This window comes from Oncorhynchus tshawytscha, unplaced genomic scaffold (assembly GCF_018296145.1).
Source record: "Oncorhynchus tshawytscha isolate Ot180627B unplaced genomic scaffold, Otsh_v2.0 Un_contig_1222_pilon_pilon, whole genome shotgun sequence".
In the NCBI taxonomy this organism is placed as follows: Eukaryota; Metazoa; Chordata; class Actinopteri; order Salmoniformes; family Salmonidae; genus Oncorhynchus; species Oncorhynchus tshawytscha.
Window position 1 is genome coordinate 25,001 of NW_024608192.1, and position 19,479 is coordinate 44,479.

Sequence of the window (19,479 nt, forward strand, 5' to 3'; positions counted from 1 at the left end):
GGTTGTGAAAAGGGGCCATCCCAAAACGGTTGCTACAAAGTTGGAAGCATAAAATCGTACGGAATGTCATTGTTTGCTGTAGCGTTAAAATGTCCCTTCACTGGAACTAAGGGGCCCGAACCATGAAAAACATCCCCAGACCATTATTCCTCCTCCGCCAAACTTTACAGTTGGCACTATGCATTGGGGCAGTTAGCGTTGTCTTGGCATCCACCAAACCCAGGTTCGTCTGTCGGACTGCCAGATGGAGAAGCGTGACTCATCACTCCAGAGAACACATTTCCACTGCTCCAGAGTCCAATGGTGAGCTTTACACCACTCCAGCCGAAGCTTGGCATTGCGCATGGTGATCTTAGTTTTGTATGCGGCTTCTCGGCCACGGAAACCTAATGCATGAAGCTCCCGACGAACAGCTGTTGTGCTGACGTTGCTTTCAGATGCAGACCTCGGTAGTGAGTGTTGCACCTGAGGACAGACGATTTTTACACGCTACGCGCTTCAGCACTCGGCAGTCCCATTCTGTGAGCTTGTTTGGCCTACCACTTCGTGGCTGGCCGTTGTTGCTCCTAGACAATTTCACTTCACAATGACAGCACTTACAGTTGACCGGGGCAGCTCTAGCAGGGCAGAACTTTGACAAACTGGAAACTGGAAAGGTTGCATCCTATGACGTTGCCGCAAACTGGAGACCACATTCTCAGAGGCAGTGTTCATTGTTGCGGGGGACAACAAAAGTAATTTGAGAACCATGTTCCCAAATTATTACCAACACATCAACTGTCTAACTCGTAGAAATTCTTTTCAACATGGGTATAAGCCACTCTCCAGTCCTCCTTTCGGAAAATCTGACCACGACTCCATCTTGCTTCTCCCTGCTACAAACAAAGACTAAAGGGGGAAGTTCCAGTGATCAAGTTTGTACAGAATTGGTGGGACCAATCAGAATTCACGCCCTAAAACTGTTTTGATCACGTGGACGGGAATATGTTCTGTGTCGCCTCTGAAGATAATGTCAATGAATACGTCGACTCAGTCACCCGATTCATCTAAAAATTACTGATAGTATCTTTCAAACATACCCAAACCAAAAACCGTATACCTCTCTGGTATATGAGTTAGTTAGTGTCACCTACCACTGGTATATGAGTTAGTTAGTGTCACCTACCTCTCTGGTATATGAGTTAGTTAGTGTCACCTACCTCTGGTACATGAGTTAGTTAGTGTCACCCACCACTGGTATATGAGTTAGTTCGTTAGTGTCACCTACCTCTGGTATATGAGTTAGTTAGTGTCAACTACCTCTGGTATATTAGTTAGTTAGTGTCACCTATATGAGTTAGTTAGTTAGTGTCACTTACCTCTCTGGTATATCAGTTAGTTAGTTAGTGTCACCTATCTCTCTAGTTATTTAGTGTCACCTACCTCTCTGGTATATTAGTTAGTTAATTAGTGTCACCTACCTCTCTGGTATATCAGTTAGTTAGTTAGTGTCACCTACCTCTCTGGTATATTAGTTAGTGTCACCTATCTCTCTAGTATACTAGTTAGTTAGTGTCACCTACCTGTCTAGTTAGTGTGTGTCACCTACCTCTGGTATATTAGTTAGTGTGTGTCACCTATCTCTCTAGTTAGTTAGTGTCACCTACCTCTCTAGTTAGTTTGTGTTACCTACGTCTCTGGTATATTAGTGTTACGTTCCCCAGATTATGTGTTGTAGTTTGTGTATTTACATGTGTTTATTTCAGGAAATGGCTTCCTGAAATCCCTCAAGCAGCTGATTGGTCGACTCCAGGGCTAATTGGAGAGCTGACCCCGCCCCCTCGTCAAGACACAGCTGTCTCCAATTACCCATTCCTTCAGAAGCTATATAAAAGCCAGTGTTCTGTTCAGGAGTTTTTTTCTTTTTGGAGGTAGAGATTTTGCTGGAGGTAGGGATTGCTGAGATTGATTGTGATAGAGGTTGATTTTGTTGGAAAGTGGTATGTTCTGTGAGTTTGTTGCTCAGATAGAGCTTATTTGACATCCTTTTGTTTCTTAGTTTGTTTAAAATTGTTTAATATTCTGTTTCATTTGTTCCCAGGGGGGAAGGGGAAGGCACCTAGGGAGTGCTTAGGCAAGAGGCCCGCGGGCATACATATACCCGTAGCATATTCGCTGTCTAGACACACTAGGTAAGACCTGGGCGGACCACCCCTTGTATTTTGGTTAGGGCACCAGGTGGTGCTAAATTAGGTAAGTAGTGGGTAGGCAGGTAAGATAGGAGAGGAGGCTTTGAGATTTACTTTCTTTGCTTTGGTTCCGTCCAGCCCCTTTTCCCCATATTACCGTGTAAAGGAATAAAGTCCTTGTAAACGGTACCACATTCTGCCTGTTGTCATTCTTACTTGCACCTACAGTCCATACCTTTTTCGCTTCACGGAGAGTTTATTTGTAGCAGGGTGTTGCGTTCCCTCTTCATAGAGGCGTGCGTAACAATTAGTTAGTGTGTGTCACCTATCTCTCTAGTTAGTTAGTGTCACCTACCTCTCTAGTTAGTTTGTGTTACCTACCTCTCTGGTATATTAATTAGTTAGTGTCACCTACCTCTAGTTAGCTAGTGTCACCTACCTCTCTGGTATATTAGTTAGTTAGTGTCACCTACCTCTCTAGTTAGTTAGTGTCACCTACCTCTAGTTAGTTAGTGTCACCTACCTCTCTAGTTAGTTAGTGTCACCTACCTCTCTAGTTATTTAGTGTCACCTACCTCTCTAGTTATTTAGTGTCACCTACCTCTCTGGTATGTTAGTTAGTTAGTTAGTGTCACCTACCTCTCCTGTATATTAGTTAGTGTCACCTAACTCTATTTAATTAGTGTCACCTACCTCTCTAGTTAGTTAGTGTCACCTACCTCTAGTTAGTTAGTGTCACCTACCTCTCTAGTTAGTTAGTGTCACCTACCTCTCTAGTTATTTAGTGTCACCTACCTCTCTAGTTATTTAGTGTCACCTACCTCTCTGGTATGTTAGTTAGTTAGTTAGTGTCACCTACCTCTCCTGTATATTAGTTAATTAGTGTCACCTAACTCTATTTAATTAGTGTCACTTACCTCTCTAGTTAATTAGTGTCACCTACCTCTCTAGTTATTTAGTGTCACCTACATCTCCAGTTAGTTAGTGTCACCTACCTCTCTAGTTATTTAGTGTCACCTACCTCTCTAGTTAATTAGTGTCACCTACCTATCTAGTTAGTGTCACCTACCTCTCTAGTTATTTAGTGTCACCTACCTCTCTGGTATGTTAGTTAGTTAGTTAGTGTCACCTACCTCTCCTGTATATTAGTTAATTAGTGTCACCTAACTCTATTTAATTAGTGTCACTTACCTCTCTAGTTAATTAGTGTCACCTACCTCTCTAGTTATTTAGTGTCACCTACATCTCCAGTTAGTTAGTGTCACCTACCTCTCTAGTTAATTAGTGTCACCTACCTATCTAGTTAGTGTCACCTACCTCTCTAGTTAGTTAGTGTCACCTACCTCTCTGGTATATTAGTTAGTTAGTGTGTGTCACCTACCTCTCTGGTATATTAGTTAGTTAGTTAGTGTCACCTACCTCTCCTGTATATTAGTTAATTAGTGTCACCTACCTCTCTAGTTAGTTAGTGTCACCTACCTCTCTAGTTATTTAGTGTCACCTACCTCTCTAGTTATTTAGTGTCACCTATCTCTCTAGTTATTTAGTGTCACCTACCTCTCTGGTATATTAGTTAGTTAGTGTGTGTCACCTACCTCTCTGGTATATTAGTTAGTTAGTGTCACCTACCTCTCCTGTATATTAGTTAATTAGTGTCACCTACCTCTCTAGTTAGTTAGTGTCACCTACCTCTCTAGTTATTTAGTGTCACCTACCTCTCTAGTTATTTAGTGTCACCTACCTCTCTAGTTATTTAGTGTCACCTACCTCTCCTGTATATTAGTTAATTAGTGTCACCTACCTCTCTAGTTAATTAGTGTCACCTACCTCTCTAGTTATTTAGTGTCACCTACCTCTCTAGTTATTTAGTGTCACCTACATATCTAGTTAGTTAGTGTCACCTACCTCTGTAGTTAATTAGTGTCACCTACCTCTCTAGTTAGTTAGTGTCACCTACCTCTCTAGTTAGTTAGTGTCACCTACCTCTATTGTTATTTAGTGTCACCTACCTCGCTTGTATATTAGTTAGTTAGTTAGTGTCACCTACCTCTCTGGTATATTAGTTAGTTAATTAGTGTCACCTACCTCTCTGGTATATCAGTTAGTTAGTTAGTTCGTTAGTGTCACCTACATCTCTGGTATATTAGTTAGTGTCACCTATCTCTCTAGTATACTAGTTAGTTAGTGTCACCTACCTCTCTAGTTAGTTAGTGTCACCTACCTCTCTAGTTAGTGTGTGTCACCTACCTCTCTAGTTAGTGTGTGTCACCTACCTCTGGTATATTAGTTAGTGTGTGTCACCTACATCTCTAGTTAGTTTGTGTCACCTACCTCTGGTATATTAGTTAGTGTCACCTACCTCTCTAGTTATTTAGTGTCACCTACCGCTCTAGTTAGTTAGTGTCACCAACCTCTCTAGTTAGTTAGAGTCACCTACCTCTCTGGTATAATAGTTAGTTAGTGACACCTACCTCTCTAGTATATGAGTTAGTTAGTGTCACCTACCTCTCTAGTCAGTTAGTTAGTATCACCTACCTCTCTGGTATATTAGTTAGTTAGTGTCACCTACCCCTCTAGTATATTAGTTAGTTAGTGTCACCTACCTCTCTGGTATATTAGTTAGTGTCACCTATCTCTCTAGTATACTAGTTAGTTAGTGTCACCTACCTCTCTAGTTAGTTAGTGTCACCTACCTCTCTAGTTAGTTAGTGTCACCTACCCCTCTGGTATAGTAGTTATTTAGAGTCACTTACCCCTCTAGTATAGTAGTTAGTTAGTTAGTGTCAGCTACCTCTCTGGTATATTAGTTAGTTATTGTCACCTACCTCTCTAGTTAGTTTGTGTCACCTACCTCTCTAGTTAGTGTCACCTACCTCTCTAGTTAGTGTCACCTACCTCTCTAGTTAGTGTCACCTACCCCTCTAGTTAGTGTCACCTACCCCTCTAGTTATCTAGTGTCACCTACCTCTCTAGTTAGTTAGTGTCACCTACCTCTCTAGTTAGTTAGTGTCACCTACCTCTCTAGTTAGTTAGTGTCATCTACCTCTCTAGGTAGTTTGTGTCACCTACCTATCTTGTATGAGTTAGTTAGTGTCACCTACCTCTCTATTATATTAGTTAGTTAGTGTCACCTACCTCTCTAGTTATTTAGTGTCACCTACATCTCTAGTTAGTTAGTGTCACCTACCTCTCTAGTTAGTTAGTGTCACCTACCTCTCTAGTTATTTAGTTTCACCTACCTCTGTAGGTATTTAGTGTCACTTACCTCTCTGGTATATTAGTTTGTTAGTTAGTAAGTGTCACCTACCTCTCTGGTATATTAGTTAGTTAGTTAGTGTCACCTACCTCTCCTGTATATTAGTTAATTAGTGTCACCTACCTCTCTGGTATATTAGTTAGTTAGTTAGTGTTACCTACCTCTCCTGTATATTAGTTCATTAGTGTCACCTAACTCTCTATTTAATTAGTGTCACCTACCTCTCTAGTTATTTAGTGTCACCTACCTCTCTAGTTAATTAGTGTCACCTACCTCTATAGTTAGTTAGTGTCACCTACCTCTCTAGTTAATTAGTGTCACCTACCTCTCTGGTATATTAGTTAGTTAGTGTCACCTACCTCTCCTGTATATTAGTTCATTAGTGTCACCTACCTCTATAGTTAGTTAGTGTCACCTACCTCTCTGGTATATTAGTTTGTGTCACCGATCTCTATAGTATACTAGTTAGTTAGTGTCACCTACCTCTCTAGTTAGTTAGTGTCACCTACCCCTCTAGTATAGTAGTTAGTTAGTGTCACTTACCCCTCTAGTATAGTAGTTAGTTAGTGTCAGCTACCTCTCTGGTATATTAGTTAGTTATTGTCACCTACCTCTCTAGTTAGTTTGTGTCACCTACCTCTCTAGTTAGTGTCACCTACCTCTCTAGTTAGTGTCACCTACCCCTCTAGTTAGTGTCACCTACCTCTCTAGTTAGTTAGTGTCACCTACCTCTCTAGTTAGTTAGTGTCACCTACCTCTCTGGTATATTAGTTTGTGTCACCGATCTCTATAGTATACTAGTTAGTGTCACCTACCTCTCTAGTTAGTGTCACCTACCTCTCTAGTTAGTGTCACCTACCCCTCTAGTTAGTGTCACCTACCCCTCTAGTTATCTAGTGTCACCTACCTCTCTAGTTAGTGTCACCTACCTCTCTAGTTAGTTAGTGTCACCTACCTCTCTAGTTAGTTAGTGTCATCTACCTCTCTAGGTAGTTTGTGTCACCTACCTATCTGGTATGAGTTAGTTAGTGTCACCTACCTCTCTATTATATTAGTTAGTTAGTGACACCTACCTCTCTAATTAGTTAGTGTCACCTACCCTTCTAGTATAGTAGTTAGTTAGTGTCACCTACCCCTCTAGTGTATTAGTTAGTTAGTGTCACCTACCTCTCTAGTTAGTTAGTGTCACCTACCCCTCTAGTATAGCAGTTAGTGTCAGCTACCTCTCTGGTATATTAGTAAGTTATTGTCACCTAACTCTTTAGTTAGTTAGTGTCACCTACCTCCCTAGTTAGTTAGTGTCACCTACCTCTCTAGCTAGTTAGTCAGTTAGTTAGTGTCAGCTACCTCTAGTTAGTTAGTGTCACCTACCCCTCTAGTTATTTAGTGTCACCTACCTTTCTAGTTAGTTAGTGTCACCTACCTCTCTAGTTAGTTAGTGTCACCTACCTCTCTAGTTAGTTAGTGTCACCTATCTGGTATATTAGTTAGTTAGTGTCACCTACATCTCTAGTTAGTTAGTTAGTGTCACCTACCTATAGTTAGTTAGTGTCACCTACTTCTAGTTAGTTAGTGTCACCTACTTCTAGTTAGTTAGTGTCACCTACCTCTAGTTAGTTAGTGTCACCTACCTCTAGTTAGTTAGTGTCACCTACCTCTAGTTAGCTCGTGTCACCTACCTCTAGTTAGTTAGTGTCACCTACCTCTAGTTAGTTAGTGTCACCTATCTCTCTGGTATATTAGTTAGTTAGTGTCACCTACCTCTAGTTATTTGGTGTCACCTACCTCTCTAGTTAGTTAGTGTCACCTACTTCTCTAGTTAGTTAGTTAGTTAGTTAGTAAGTTAGTTAGTTAGTTAGTGCCACCTACCTCTCTGGTATATGAGTTAGTTGGTGTCACCTACCTCTCTAGTATAATAGTTAGTTAGTTTCACCTACCTCTCTAGTTAGTTAGTTAGTGTCACCTACCTCTCTGGTATATGAGTTAGTTGGTGTCACCTTCCCCTCTAGTAGATTAGTTAGTTAGTTAGGGTCACCTACCTCTCTAGTATATTAGTTAGTTAGTGTCACCTACCTCTCTAGTAGATTAGTTAGTTAGTATATGGGTTAGTTAGTATATGGGTTAGTTAGTTTGTTAATTAGTAAGTTGGTTAGTTAGTTAGTGTCACCTACCTCTCTCGTATAGTAGAGTACAGCCCCTGCCAGTTACAGTTCTGAATGGTATTGTTATTCAGGTTCTGTTTTTGGTTCTCCTGCACCGTGGTGGTGGACGACCCTTCACCTTGCTTCTTAGGGAAAATATCTGCCATCTTCTTTTTCTTCTTGTTCTTCAGGGTAATGATCTCGTAACACACTGGAGGCAGCTTGGACCCGGTACTGCCCCCGGCAGCGCTGCCGCTGTTTACTGTCTTTTTGGAGCTCTTCGAGCTCGGTGACTTGCTCTTGACTGACTCTGGGAGCATCAAGAGGAAGGACAGACATTTCATGTTCCGGCCCTTTGCATCCACCATGAGTGTGTTGTCCCGCCGAGCAGTGGGAGTGTATGGAGAGGTGGGGGGGCAGGACAGTGGAGAGCAACGGGCAAAGAGTTAGTCAGTCAGAAATCCTCCTTCTACTGTACCGTCGGTTCATCTTTTAGGAAACAGTCACAAGGTTATCCTGCACTCTCTCTCTTCTCCTTCACGTTACTCAAGAAAACAGAAAGGTAATGCTTTTTCTGGAGAAGATAGACAGGAGCAATCAAAGGAACTTTTCTTTTCCTCCAGTTTTCCTTTTTAAGTTTGATCTGGTGACAGACGGTCTTGTTGGGTACCCATCGCTATTTGTCCCAGATACCGTACCAATGAAATCCTTAGTGAAATCACTCTCCTCTCTCTTCTATCTTCTCTCTCCTCCGGTGAGTGCTGGCGTGACAGCCAAGACATTTAGTGCAGCTGCAGTAGTCCTAAGGCAAACAGCCTGCTTTCTCTCTCTTTCTTTTTTCTCTCTTTCTCTTTCTATCTACCTTTCTCTGTGTATCTCTATCCGTTCTTTCTCTCTCTGTTTCTCCCTCTCTTTCTCTCCCGTTATCTCTCTCCTTCTCCGTTCTGTAACTCAGGTCCTGTCTCTCCTGCAGGATGCTCTGTGCAAGCAGCTCCGGTGTCTGTGCTACACTCTGCTCCCTTCCTCCTGTATTCTGCTGACTACAGCAGATGAAAGGATGAGGATGGAAAAGAAGGGAGAGAGAGAATGAGATAAACCCCCTCCCCACCACCACTATCAAGTAGCACAAGGCATCCTCAGCAATGTCAGCCAATAGGCACACTCGGGATCCCTGATTGGCTGTTGCAGTTGAGTGCAGTACAGTGCCTACTAGGATATGCTAAGTCAACTCCTTCTATTAAAGTGACAGCCGTGGCCCCCTGAGAATGATATATGGCTGCACCCTATTCACTTTTTAGTGCACTACTTTGGACAGAGGTCTCTGGACAAAACTAGAGCACTTGTGTAGGGAATAGGGTGCCATTTGGGATGTCACTCCTAAATATACGATTTGTTATATTGTAAATATTGTAAATACTAAGACAGGGAATTTTTACTAGGATTAAATGTCAGGAATTGTGAAAAACTGAGTTTAAATGTATTTGGCTAAGGTGTATGTAAACTTCCGACTTCAACTGTACATATGATTTGTTATATTGTAAATATTAAAGGGCAATTCTGATCTAAGAGGCCTTTGTATGGTCAGAATTTGCTTAATTTATGCATGCCTGGTCAGTTATATTTTTTCACAACGAAATTGCACTTTATAATATGATGCTGAACTGAATGTATAAAGAGCCGTCTTTACATTGTTGCTTTTATTGGACTTTAATAACAGGGTCATTACGGCTTTTGTTGAATTTAAGGTATCATATATATTGAAAGTATATTTACATAGTCATTTATGGACATGTGGAGAGAGGACATTCAAATGTTTTAATATATATCATTTATTATTCATCTGTATTTAGAATCTCTCCAGGAGATGGGAGAAAACAGAAGGCTGTATAAAACACCTGTCTTCGGATTACATCTACAAACTAAGAGCATGACCTCATGGCCTCCATGACAGAGGGAGAAGCGTTCATCCATGTAAACAGGTAAGAGAGTCTAGCTACATTTTCAGATATTATATGTTTTCATTGCAAGTTAAAGTGTACTATTAGCTAGCTAGCTAACTCTAACTGGCAGGCTTGCTAGCTAACGTTATGTGTATGATCTGTGTAGTAATATTTTTAAGATCTCAGAAAACTATTTGCACCACTAGTTATAGCCTAGCTAGCTAACATTGAACCTATTTGGTTAACTTCAATTATCTGCAGATTCATGCATGGTAGTACCGTTGGGATTATGGTTCATTGTTTAGCTAGTTAGCTAGCTAGCGACAAAAGACTCCACTATGTTAGTAACCATTTCACTGTCCCGTATACACCTTCTGTATCCTGTACATGTGACAAATAATCTTAGATTGTATTTGACATAGTGTGTTTTTACCAGAGTAATGTGAAGAACAACATGACCTGCACCAAAGTCAGATTAGGATATAACGTTAGGCCAACAAGACAGTGTCCACTTTATAAGATTCTAGAATGTAGGATATAACGTTAGGCCAACAAGACAGTGTCCACTTTATAAGATTCTAGAATGTAGGATATAACATTAGGCCAACAAGACACTTTATAAGATTCTAGAATGTAGGATATAACGTTAGGCCAACAAGACACTTTATAAGATTCTAGAATGTAGGATATAACGTTAGGCCAACAAGACACTTTATAAGATTTTAGAATGTAGGATATAACATTAGGCCAACAAGACACTTTATAAGATTCTAGAATGTAGGATATAACATTAGGCCAAGAAGACACTTTATAAGATTCTAGAATGTAGGATATAACGTTAGGCCAAGAAGACACTTTATAAGATTCTAATGTAGGATATAACGTTAGGCCAACAAGACACTTTATAAGATTCTAGAATGTAGGATATAACATTAGGCCAAGAAGACACTTTATAAGATTCTAGAATGTAGGATATAACGTTAGGCCAACAAGACACTTTATAAGATTCTAGAATGTAGGATATAACGTTAGGCCAACAAGACACTTTATAAGATTCTAGAATGTAGGATATAACGTTAGGCCAACAAGACACTTTATAAGATTCTAGAATGTAGGATATAACGTTAGGCCAACAAGACACTTTATAAGATTCTAGAATGTAGGATATAACGTTAGGCCAACAAGACACTTTATAAGATTCTAGAATGTAGGATATAACGTTAGGCCAACAAGACACTTTATAAGATTCTAGAATGTAGGATATAACGTTAGGCCAACAAGACAGTGTCCACTTTATAAGATTCTCTCGTAGAATGCCCCGCTTTCATTTGTCACACTCACAACCATGAGCTATTTTTGCAATTATCTCACCATTAATTTGTAAATAATGATCTTGTGTTGAGTTTATTGTCCTGTAATAATGAATATAAATTAGCTAAAGTTAAGATGTTGTCAGCTATGGTAATTATTTGAACTGGCTAACCAGCTAACTTAAAACTTGTTGAGGATAGGGGGCAGTATACTTAACTAATAAGCTTGAAACAAACCAAAACATTGTTTAGTGGCCTGGTTTGTCTGGTTTGCTAGATTGACATATCCTAAATTCACATTTAAATGGATGGGTTAGTTGGTGTTAAAATACACCAAGGATAGGCGTTCTGCTAGCAGGATAAATGCCGACAACATCCGGTGAAATTGAAGGGCGGTATTTCAAATGAATAATTGTAATATTAAACATTCATGGACATACAAGTGTCTTATATCATTTAAAAGCTTAAATTCTTGTTAATCCAACTGCGTTTTCAAAAGTCTTTACGGCAAAAGCATACCATGCGACTCTCTGAGGACGGCGCCCCATATCAACATATTTTTCAACCAGCACAGGCTTAAAAAAAAATCACAAATAAATCACTTACTTTTGAAGATCTTCCTCTGTTTGCAATCCCAAGGGTCTCAGCTACAACATAAATGTTTCTTTTGTTAGATAAAATCCTTCTTTATATCCCAAAAAGTCAGTTTAGTTGGCGCCATCGATTTCAGTAATACACTCTTTCAACATGCAGACAAAGGAGTCCACTCATTATGCATTTGGGTCCCAAGGTGTTTATATGACCAATAATATCGAGTGGTTCTAATGACGAGTTTTGACGAGAGCCATCCTTGTCTTGTGACGTTTTTCAACAAGATGGCTGACAAAACATTACAGTGGAACCAGATGTCAGTTGAGTCAAGCAAAAAATGTACGTTTGAGAGGAATGTGTTAGTTAATGTAGAGACAAACGTTTGTGCATATTTCTTTTGTCAAAAAGTCAATTTATGAAAATCGCTATTTAACAAGTTATCTGACTAGCTAACATTAGCCAACTAGCTAGTGTTAGGAGAATGCATTTGTAATTTGTGTTGTTTAATGTTTTAGGGACTCCTGAGAAAACCAGCAAACCAGGCTATCGTTTTGTGAAACAGTGGATGTAAGGAATCTAGCTAGCTAAAGCATTTCCTGCAAACTGAATGTACAATTGTGTAAGCTTGCCTTGCAATGCAGCTGAAGTAGCATAGCTAGCTAACTATTACTTGCTTATTGTGTAATGGAGGAGAAAAAATAACTATGCCTATGGATGCGTAGCTAGCTACAGTATGTAGCCAATCTGTGTATGGACCCTAAAACGTTTGGTATGAATATTAGTTCAGAACCAATCTATGAACCTCAGCTATCGTAGTTGTTGTATCAACCTCAAGTCTGAATGGCCTTAATGAAGCCTATGGATAGAGTAGAATATAATACATTTAGTAGAATGTAATAACTTTATTTTACCAAGGATACAAGTCCTACATACACATGTAGTTAACACCACGCATGAGATCCCCACGTTGTAGCCTGTACAATATATTCACTGATCATGTAACTCTTCCTTGGCAGATAAAGGTGAATTCAGGTATGAATCTCTGAGACATTATTTTTCAGTCATATCAAACTCCATTCTTTGAATGATGCTGTGTCTGCATGTATGTATTAGAATTATACACTTCAACAGTGTTTACCACTCCTGCTCCTGGGACATCAATGATTACACATTGTAACTATGCAATAGACTAGAAACATGATTTAAGTAAAGGCTGATTTGTAGTTCATATATAAAGAATAAAAAACCTATGCATATCTAACTCCCTTCATCTGCATTAATGTGAGGACACAGGAACGTATTTCAAATCAAATCAAATCAAATTTTATTTGTCACATACACATGGTTAGAAGATGTTAATGCGAGTGTAGCGAAATGCTTGTGCTTCTAGTTCCGACAATGCAGTAATAACGAACAAGTAATCTAACTAACAATTCCAAAAAAACTACTGTCTTATACACAGTGTAAGGATATATGAATGAGTGATGGTACAGAGCAGCATAGGCAAGATACAGTAGATGATATCGAGTACAGTATATACATATGAGATGAGTATGTAAACAAAGTGGCATAGTTAAAGTGGCTAGTGATACATGTATTACATAAGGATGCAGTCGATGATATAGAGTACAGTATATACATATACATATGAGATGAATAATGTAGGGTAAGTAACATTATATAATAATTATTAAATCATTTATATATAAATACTAAATAACCCCACAACTGTTTACTTGCTGATCTGAGAAATTCAACAATTCATAAAAGAGGATTTAGATTTAGATTTACGGTGTTTAAGTTTACCAGGTATATCAGTCATGTCCCATATTTATTTATTTTTTATTTCACCTTTATTTAACCAGGTAGGCAAGTTGAGAACAAGTTAACATTTACAATTGCGACCTGGCCAAGATAAAGCAAAGCAGTTTGACAGATACAACGACACAGAGTTACACATGGAATAAACAAACATACAGTCAATAATACAGTAGAAACAAGTCTATATACGATGTGAGCAAATGAGGTGAGAAGAGAGGTAAAAGCAAAAAAAGGCCATGGTGGCGAAGTAAATACAATATAGCAAGTAAAACACTGGAATGGTAGATTTGCAGTGGAAGAATGTGCAAAGTAGAGTAGATAAATAAATAAATACAGTAGGGAAAGAGGTAGTTGTTTGGGCTAAATTATAGATGGGCTATGTACAGGTGCAGTAATCTGTGAGCTGCTCTGACAGTTGGTGCTTAAAGCTAGTGAGGGAAATAAGTGTTTCCAGTTTCAGAGATTTTTGTAGTTCGTTCCAGTCATTGGCAGCAGAGAACTGGAAGGAGATGCGGCCAAAGAAAGAATCGGTTTTGGGGGTGACCAGAGAGAGACCTGCTGGAGCGCGTGCTACAGGTGGGGGATGCTAATAATAATGAATTGTACAACTTCTAAAGGAGAATTATTAAGTAACTTGAACTGTCTTTCCTTCACCATCCTCATCATCATTAAAAGGGAAGACAGGTCATTGTCTTCTTTATAATTCACCCAGACAGGCCTGGTGATGAACTTAAAGCTGAGATCAAGCCATTAAAAATGTCTGAGACTCTGGTTTCATCCTACAAGTCTCCGCCGGCTCAGTGTCAGAGCTGGGACTAGAGAGAACACGTCTCCCCCTACTCAGTGTCAGAGCTGGGACTAGAGAGAACATGTCTCCTCCTACTCAGGGTCAGAGCTGGGACTAGAGAGAACATGTCTCCCTGACTCAGTGTCAGAGCTGGGACGAGAGAGAACATGTCTCCCTGACTCAGTGTCAGAGCTGGGACTAGAGAGAACATGTCTCTCTGACTCAGTGTCAGAGCTGGGACTAGAGAGAACATGTCTCCCCCTACTCAGTGTCAGAGCTGGGACTAGAGAGAACATGTCTCCCTGACTCAGTGTCAGAGCTGGGACTAGAGAGAACATGTCTCCATGACTCATTGTCAGAGCTGGGACTATAGAGAACACGTCTCCCTGACTCAGTGTCAGAGCTGGGACTAGAGAGAACATGTCTCCTACTCTCAGACTCAGAACATGGTCAGAGCTGGGACTAGAGAGAACATGTCTCCCTGACTCAGTGTCAGAGCTGGGACTAGAGAGAACATGTCTCCCTGACTCAGTGTCAGAGCTGGGACTAGAGAGAACATGTCTCTCCTGACTCAGTGTCAGAGCTGGGACTAGAGAGAACATGTCTCCCTGACTCAGTGTCAGAGCTGGGACTAGAGAGAACATGACTCAGTGTCAGAGCTGGGACTAGAGAGAACACTCACTCAGTGTCAGAGCTGGGACTAGAGAGAACATGTCTCCCTGACTCAGTGTCAGAGCTGGGACTAGAGAGAACATGACTCCATGACTCATTGTCAGAGCTGGGACTATAGAGAACACGTCTCCCTGACTCAGTGTCAGAGCTGGGACTAGAGAGAACATGTCTCCCCCTACTCAGTGTCAGAGCTGGGACGAGAGAGAACATGTCTCCCTGACTCAGTGTCAGAGCTGGGACTAGAGAGAACATGTCTCCATGACTCAGTGTCAGAGCTGGGACTAGAGAGAACATGTCTCCTCCTACTCAGGGTCAGAGCTGGGACTAGAGAGAACATGTCTCCCTGACTCAGTGTCAGAGCTGGGACTAGAGAGAACATGTCTCCCTGACTCAGTGTCAGAGCTGGGACTAGAGAGAACATGTCTCTCTGACTCAGTGTCAGAGCTGGGACTAGAGAGAACATGTCTCCCTGACTCAGTGTCAGAGCTGGGACTAGAGAGAACATGACTCCATGACTCATTGTCAGAGCTGGGACTATAGAGAACACGTCTCCCTGACTCAGTGTCAGAGCTGGGACTAGAGAGAACATGTCTCCCCCTACTCAGTGTCAGAGCTGGGACGAGAGAGAACATGTCTCCCTGACTCAGTGTCAGAGCTGGGACTAGAGAGAACATGTCTCCATGACTCAGTGTCAGAGCTGGGACTAGAGAGAATATGTCTCCCCCTACTCAGTGTCAGAGCTCGGACTAGAGAGAACATGTCTCCCCCTACTCAGTGTCAGAGCTCGGACTAGAGAGAACATGTCTCCATGACTCAGTGTCAGAGCTGGGACTAGAGAGAACATGTCTCCATGACTCAGTGTCAGAGCTGGGACTAGAGAGAACATGTCTCCCCCTACTCAGTGTCAGAGCTGGGACGAGAGAGAACATGTCTCCCTGACTCAGTGTCAGAGCTGGGACTAGAGAGAACATGTCTCCATGACTCAGTGTCAGAGCTGGGACTAGAGAGAATATGTCTCCCCCTACTCAGTGTCAGAGCTCGGACTAGAGAGAACATGTCTCCCCCTACTCAGTGTCAGAGCTCGGACTAGAGAGAACATGTCTCCATGACTCAGTGTCAGAGCTGGGACTAGAGAGAACATGTCTCCCTGACTCAGTGTCAGAGCTGGGACTAGAGAGAACATGTCTCTCTGACTCAGTGTCAGAGCTGGGACTAGAGAGAACATGTCTCCCTGACTCAGTGTCAGAGCTGGGACTAGAGAGAACATGTCTCCATGACTCATTGTCAGAGCTGGGACTATAGAGAACACGTCTCCCTGACTCAGTGTCAGAGCTGGGACTAGAGAGAACATGTCTCCCCCTACTCAGTGTCAGAGCTGGGACGAGAGAGAACATGTCTCCCTGACTCAGTGTCAGAGCTGGGACGAGAGAGAACATGTCTCCATGACTCAGTGTCAGAGCTGGGACTAGAGAGAATATGTCTCCCCTACTCAGTGTCAGAGCTCGGACTAGAGAGAACATGTCTCCCCCTACTCAGTGTCAGAGCTCGGACTAGAGAGAACATGTCTCCATGACTCAGTGTCAGAGCTGGGACTAGAGAGAACATGTCTCCCTGACTCAGTGTCAGAGCTGGGACTATAGAGAACATGTCTCCATGACTCAGTGTCAGAGCTGGGACTAGAGAGAACATATCTCCATGACTCAGTGTCAGAGCTGGGACTAGAGAGAACACGTCTCCCTGACTCAGTGTCAGAGCTGGGACTAGAGAGAACATGTCTCCCTGACTCAGTGTCAGAGCTGGGACTATAGAGAACATGTCTCCATGACTCAGTGTCAGAGCTGGGACTAGAGAGAACATATCTCCATGACTCAGTGTCAGAGCTGGGACTAGAGAGAACATGTCTCCCTGACTCAGTGTCAGAGCTGGGACTAGAGAGAACATGTCTCCCTGACTCAGTGTCAGAGCTGGGACTAGAGAGAACATGTCTCCTGACTCAGTGTCAGAGCTGGGACTAGAGAGAACATGTCTCCCTGACTCAGTGTCAGAGCTGGGACTAGAGAGAACATGTCTCCCTGACTCAGTGTCAGAGCTGGGACTAGAGAGAACATGTCTCCCTGACTCAGTGTCAGAGCTGGGACTAGAGAGAACATGTCTCCCTGACTCAGTGTCAGAGCTGGGACTAGAGAGAACATGTCTCCCTGACTCAGTGTCAGAGCTGGGACTAGAGAGAACATGTCTCCCTGACTCAGTGTCAGAGCTGGGACTAGAGAGAACATGTCTCCCTGACTCAGTGTCAGAGCTGGGATGAGAGAGAACATGTCTCCCTGACTCAGTGTCAGAGCTGGGACTAGAGAGAACATGTCTCTCTGACTCAGTGTCAGAGCTGGGACTAGAGAGAACATGTCTCCCTGACTCAGTGTCAGAGCTCGGACTAGAGAGAACATGTCTCTCTGACTCAGTGTCAGAGCTGGGACTAGAGAGAACATGTCTCCCTGACTCAGTGTCAGAGCTCGGACTAGAGAGAACATGTCTCTCTGACTCAGTGTCAGAGCTGGGACTAGAGAGAACATGTCTCCCTGACTCAGTGTCAGAGCTGGGACTAGAGAGAACATGTCTCCCTGACTCAGTGTCAGAGCTGGGACTAGAACATGTCTCCCTGACTCAGTGTCAGAGCTGGGAAGAGAGAACTGTCTTGAGCTCAGTGTGCTCTGAACGTTGTGGTAGAAGATGGTAGATAGTGGTAAATCCCTGACTCATTCTGGCAACAATGGCTGACACGTGCCAGAGAATTCTATGCCACCAGTGTCAGAGCTGGGCTAGAGAGAACATGTGCCCAACTCTTAATTCTGGGACTCCCCATCCCGAGTGACATAATCTCTCTGACTCAGTGTCAGAGCTGGGACAGAGAGAACATGTCTCCCTTTCAGTGTAAATTAGCATACTCATTCAGAACACATGAATCTTCCCTGTCTCCAGATTTTCATGAAAATTACAAGTTCAGAGCCAACTAGAGAGACACAGCTTTGTGTAATCACCCTTCATCAGAGCTGAACAATTACCAAATAGAACATGTCTCCATGACTCAGTGTCAAGCTGGGACAAGAACATGTCTCCTTCAGTGTCAAGCTTAGAGAGACATGCCTAAGTCAGAGCAACAGATGCCTTGCTCAGCAAATAGAGCCAAAATTTTACTAGTGTCAAATGAGAGAGAACATGTCTCCTGACTCAGTGTCAGAACTAGAGAGATTTGTTTTCTCAGTGTTGGACTAGAGAGAACATGTTCCCTGGATCAGTGTCACTCAGAGAGAAAACTCCCTGACTCAAAGATAGAGAGAAATGTCTTTTATCAGAGCCGAGAGAAACATGTATTTCCTCAGTGTCAGGCTGGGACTAGAGAGAACATGTCTTGACTCAGTGTCAGAGTTGGGACTAGAGAGAACATGTCTCCTGACTCATTGTCCTTGGGACTAGAAAATTGTCTCCCTTTGTCAGTGGGACTATAGAGATTATGCTCCTGTATTTTCAGAGCTGGGACTAGAGAGAACATGTCTCCATGACTCAGTGTCAGAGCTGGGACTAGAGTGAACACTTCCCTGACTCAGTGTCAGAGCTGGGACTAGAGAGAACATGTCTCCCTGACTCAGTGTCAGAGCTGGGACTAAGAGAACATGTCTCAGACTCAGGTCAGAGCTGGGACTAGAGAGAACATGTCTCCCTGACTCAGTGTCAGAGCTGGGACTAGAGAGAACATGTCTCCCTACTCAGTGTCAGAGCTGGGACTAGAGAGAGAATTCACAGCTCAAGCTTAGAGAGAACATTCTGACTCAGTGTCAGAGCTGGGACTAGAGAGAACATACTCAGTGTCAGAGCTGGGACTAGAGAGAACATGTCTACCCTGACTCAGTGTCAGAGCTGGGACTAGAGAGAACATGTCTCCTGACTCAGTGTCAGAGCTGGGACTAGAGAGAACATTCTCTGACTCAGTGTCAGAGCTGGGACTAGAGAGAACATGTCTCCATGACTCAGTGTCAGAGCTGGGACTAGAGAGAACATGTCTCCCTGACTCAGTGTCAGAGCTGGGACTTTTCTTCCAACAAACATGTCTCCCTGACTCAGTGTCAGAGCTGGGACTAGAGAGAACATGTCTCCCCTGACTCACAGAGCTGGGACTATTTTTCCTGACTCAGTGTCAGAGTGGGACAGAACATGTCTCCCTGACTCAGTGTCAGAGCTGGGACTAGAGAACATGTCTCCATGACTCATTGTCAGAGCTGGGACTATAGAGAACACCCCCTGACTCAGTGTCAGAGCTGGGACTAGAGAGAACATGTCTCCCTACTCAGTGTCAGAGCTGGGACGAGAGAGAACATGTCTCCCTGACTCAGTGTCAGAGCTGGGACTAGAGAGAACATGTCTCCATGACTCAGTGTCAGAGCTGGGACAGAGAGAACATGTCTCCCCTACTAGGGTCAGAGTGAACAGTCCCCATGACTCAGTGTCAGAGCTGGGACTAGAGAGAACATGTCTCCCTGACTCAGTGTCAGAGCTGGGACTAGAGAGAACATGTCTACCTGACTCAGTGTCAGAGCTGGGACTAGAGAGAACATGTCTCCTGACTCAGTGTCAGAGCTGGGACTAGAGAGAACATGTCTCCCTGACTCAGTGTCAGAGCTGGGACTTCAGAACATGACTCAGTGTCAGAGCTGGGACTAGAGAGAACATGTCTCCCCTACTCAGTGTCAGAGCTGGGACTAGAGAGAACATGTCTCCCTGACTCAGTGTCAGAGCTGGGA

At 42.6% G+C, this 19,479-nt stretch overlaps 1 protein-coding gene across 2 annotated transcripts in view; it reads right to left on the reverse strand.

The window, feature by feature from the left end:
- LOC112223955 (BTB/POZ domain-containing protein 3) overlaps nucleotides 1–8,296 on the reverse strand; it is a 20,504-nt gene extending 12,208 nt beyond the window's left edge. Inside the window, exon 1 of one of the 2 annotated variants that reach the window (XM_042312929.1) lies at nucleotides 7,596–8,296. In XM_042312929.1, coding sequence (XP_042168863.1) covers nucleotides 7,596–7,933 — 338 coding nt within the window. In that variant the 5' untranslated portion in view covers nucleotides 7,934–8,296. Of the gene's footprint in view, nucleotides 1–1,646; nucleotides 1,739–7,595 lie in introns of those variants that run through there. The other variant, XM_042312928.1, reaches the window with a different exon arrangement.
- Nucleotides 8,297–19,479: the final 11,183 nt, after the last annotated feature.